At 46.4% G+C, this 2,286-nt stretch overlaps 1 protein-coding gene across 1 annotated transcript; it reads right to left on the bottom strand.

Annotated features, from left to right (window-relative positions):
* Nucleotides 1-367: 367 nt before the first annotated feature.
* Nucleotides 368-1,805, bottom strand: LOC114636896 (tripartite motif-containing protein 75-like). Its single transcript, XM_028784989.1, is given in 2 exon segments — nt 368-1,019; nt 1,022-1,805. Coding segments are annotated over 2 exon segments (1,404 nt in total). The 3' UTR covers nt 368-399.
* Between the last annotated feature and the right edge of the window lie 481 nt (nt 1,806-2,286).

The raw sequence follows: 2,286 nt of genomic DNA, 5'->3' as shown, positions 1-2,286 counted from the left end.
AGGCTAGCCTGCTCAACTTACCAAGATGATCTCAAAGATGACAGGGCTGAAGTATATAGCTCAGCATTACTAGGCATGGGGTCTCAAAGCAAATCAAAAAGTAAAGAGAGTTTAAAAATGCATTTGTTGCCAATGTGTTCATCTGTGCTTGTAAACCCAGAATGCAGGAAGCTGAGATGGAGGACAGTGGACAGGCTGACAGTTGGTACCCAACCTGGTCAGTATATAAAGTTCTAGGCCAATCAGAGTTATATAAAAAGAACATGTCTTCATAATCCCATCAATAAGACGATGTAATCCAGAGGAACCCACATTCAGAGCTGTCCAGCTATAGAACAAGCTTGGGGCCAACATGGGTTGGGGGGAGGAGAGTGCAGAAAATGAACAAACCTGTTAAAGTTAAGGCCACTGTGTGGGTTTGCTTACAGAACCCTTGGCAGAGCAGAGTCTAAGAGGTTCTGACTGAGGTCCTATGTAGAAATAAGGGCAAATAGGCCCAGTAAAAGTGCCCCTGAAAGTATAGAGGTGATGTTTCTCAGGCATGCTGTAGAAGGAAACCTCTCCTAGTTCATAGTCCAGGAAAACACCAATGCTTGTGGCTCTTGAAGCCGTCAGCTGAGACTCTGGGTCAGCTCCTGAGACACTGAAGCTGTCCCCCTGACAAATAAGACTCCAGCATCCCTGGGGGTTAGAGGACCACCTTTGTTTGATGGATAAATCAGCTTTGCAAATACCAATAGCACACTCTGGCTTCTTTCCTACCCACACCTCCCAGAAATGTCTCCCAGAATTAAAATGTGGAACCCCCAACACGACAGGGCTCTTGGTAAAACTTGAAGAATCAGGCACACTCTGTCTTTCGTTTGTAAATGTCACACATGTTCTATCCTCAGAAATCAGCAGGTTTGGATGGGCTGTTTTCAGGTCTAGAGTAACATCATCGGTAAATTGCTGTATAACTTTCTGCAGGGCTGAATATTGGAGAGGAAAGTTGAATGCTTCTCTTCTCAACTGGGAAAATGGGTGGGTGGGTTGATGAGCCGACTATTAAAATTCTGGTAAAAGTCACTGACTGTGGACAGCATCTCGACTTCAGAGAACTCTGTGGTCAGCGTCAACTGGCTCAGGAGGTCTCTGAGCATGGTGCCATAGCGTTCTAATGTTGCTATGTTATCAAACAGTGTCTTCTCAAGCTTCTTCTCCTCATTGTCTAACCTGGAGAGAGCTGCCTGCTGTTCCCGATCTAGAAACAGGACAAGCCGCTCAAACTCAGAAGTTAGTTGCAACCTCTGTGCTTCTGCCTCCTCCCTCAGGGCCCGCATGCTTTGCGTGTTCATTAACTCTTGAACGTGTTCCATGTGCCACTTGAGGAACTTGATATAGCCCTGAAGGTTTTTCCTGTGGAGAGAGGCAGCCTCTGTAATTGATGTCACCTGATGGAGCTCGTGGTTCTCCTGCTCCACGCATTGGTCACACAGCAGCTGCAAGTCATTCTCACAGAAGCAGGTGAAGCCCTGGTTGTGCTTCTCGCAACTGGTGATGCTTTCCTGGTGCTTCCTTTTGCTCTTCATGCCTTGGAACAGCTGGGCAGTTTCAATCACTTTTCCAAGCTGGGCATTGCTTCCAAGGTTCCTGTGTTGGCAGACAGGACAGGACACAGCTGGCTGCTCTGCCCAGCATTTTTTGATGCAAGAATGACAGAAGTTATGTCTGCACTCAATGGTGACTGGGCCTGTCAGGTCGTCCAGACAGATGGGGCATTTGCTCTCTTTCTGGAGTCTGGCCAAGACCTTGGCCTGCGCCATCAGACTGGGACTAAAGGTGGGCTTCCTTCTGAAGGTTGGCTCTGGTGTGCCCTTTAGGGACAATCAGACCCACCTGGAAACAGTTGTCACCCCTCTGTTGTCTCCTGGGTTTTCCAGAATGGTGAAGGCCTTGAATCCTTTGTGGTTTTACCCTGGATATTTCCAGTTGCCAACAAGGTCCTTCACACGTGCCCCACAGCTAGTGACAGCTCCAGTAGACAGCTACTCTTCTAGACGCTGGTAACTCTCAGTTGGTTTGAGTAAACAAGGAATTTCTTTGAAAGAAAGAAAGAAAGAAAGAAAGAAAGAAAGAAAGAAAGAAAGAAAGAAAGAAAAGAAAGAAGGAAGGAAGGAAAGAAAGAGAGAGAGAAAGAAAGGGAGGAAGGAAAAGAAAAGAAAAAAGAAAAGAGAAAAGAAAAGAAAAATAATAAGTGTCTTTCAGATGGTCCCATTCAATACCTGGGTCCCCTTAAACTCAGAG

The sequence above is a fragment of the Grammomys surdaster genome, unplaced genomic scaffold, assembly GCF_004785775.1.
Source record: "Grammomys surdaster isolate TR1022 unplaced genomic scaffold, NIH_TR_1.0 125038, whole genome shotgun sequence".
NCBI lineage: Eukaryota > Metazoa > Chordata > Mammalia > Rodentia > Muridae > Grammomys > Grammomys surdaster.
Note: the sequence above shows the minus strand (reverse complement) of the source record. Positions and strands in the feature narration are given on the sequence as shown.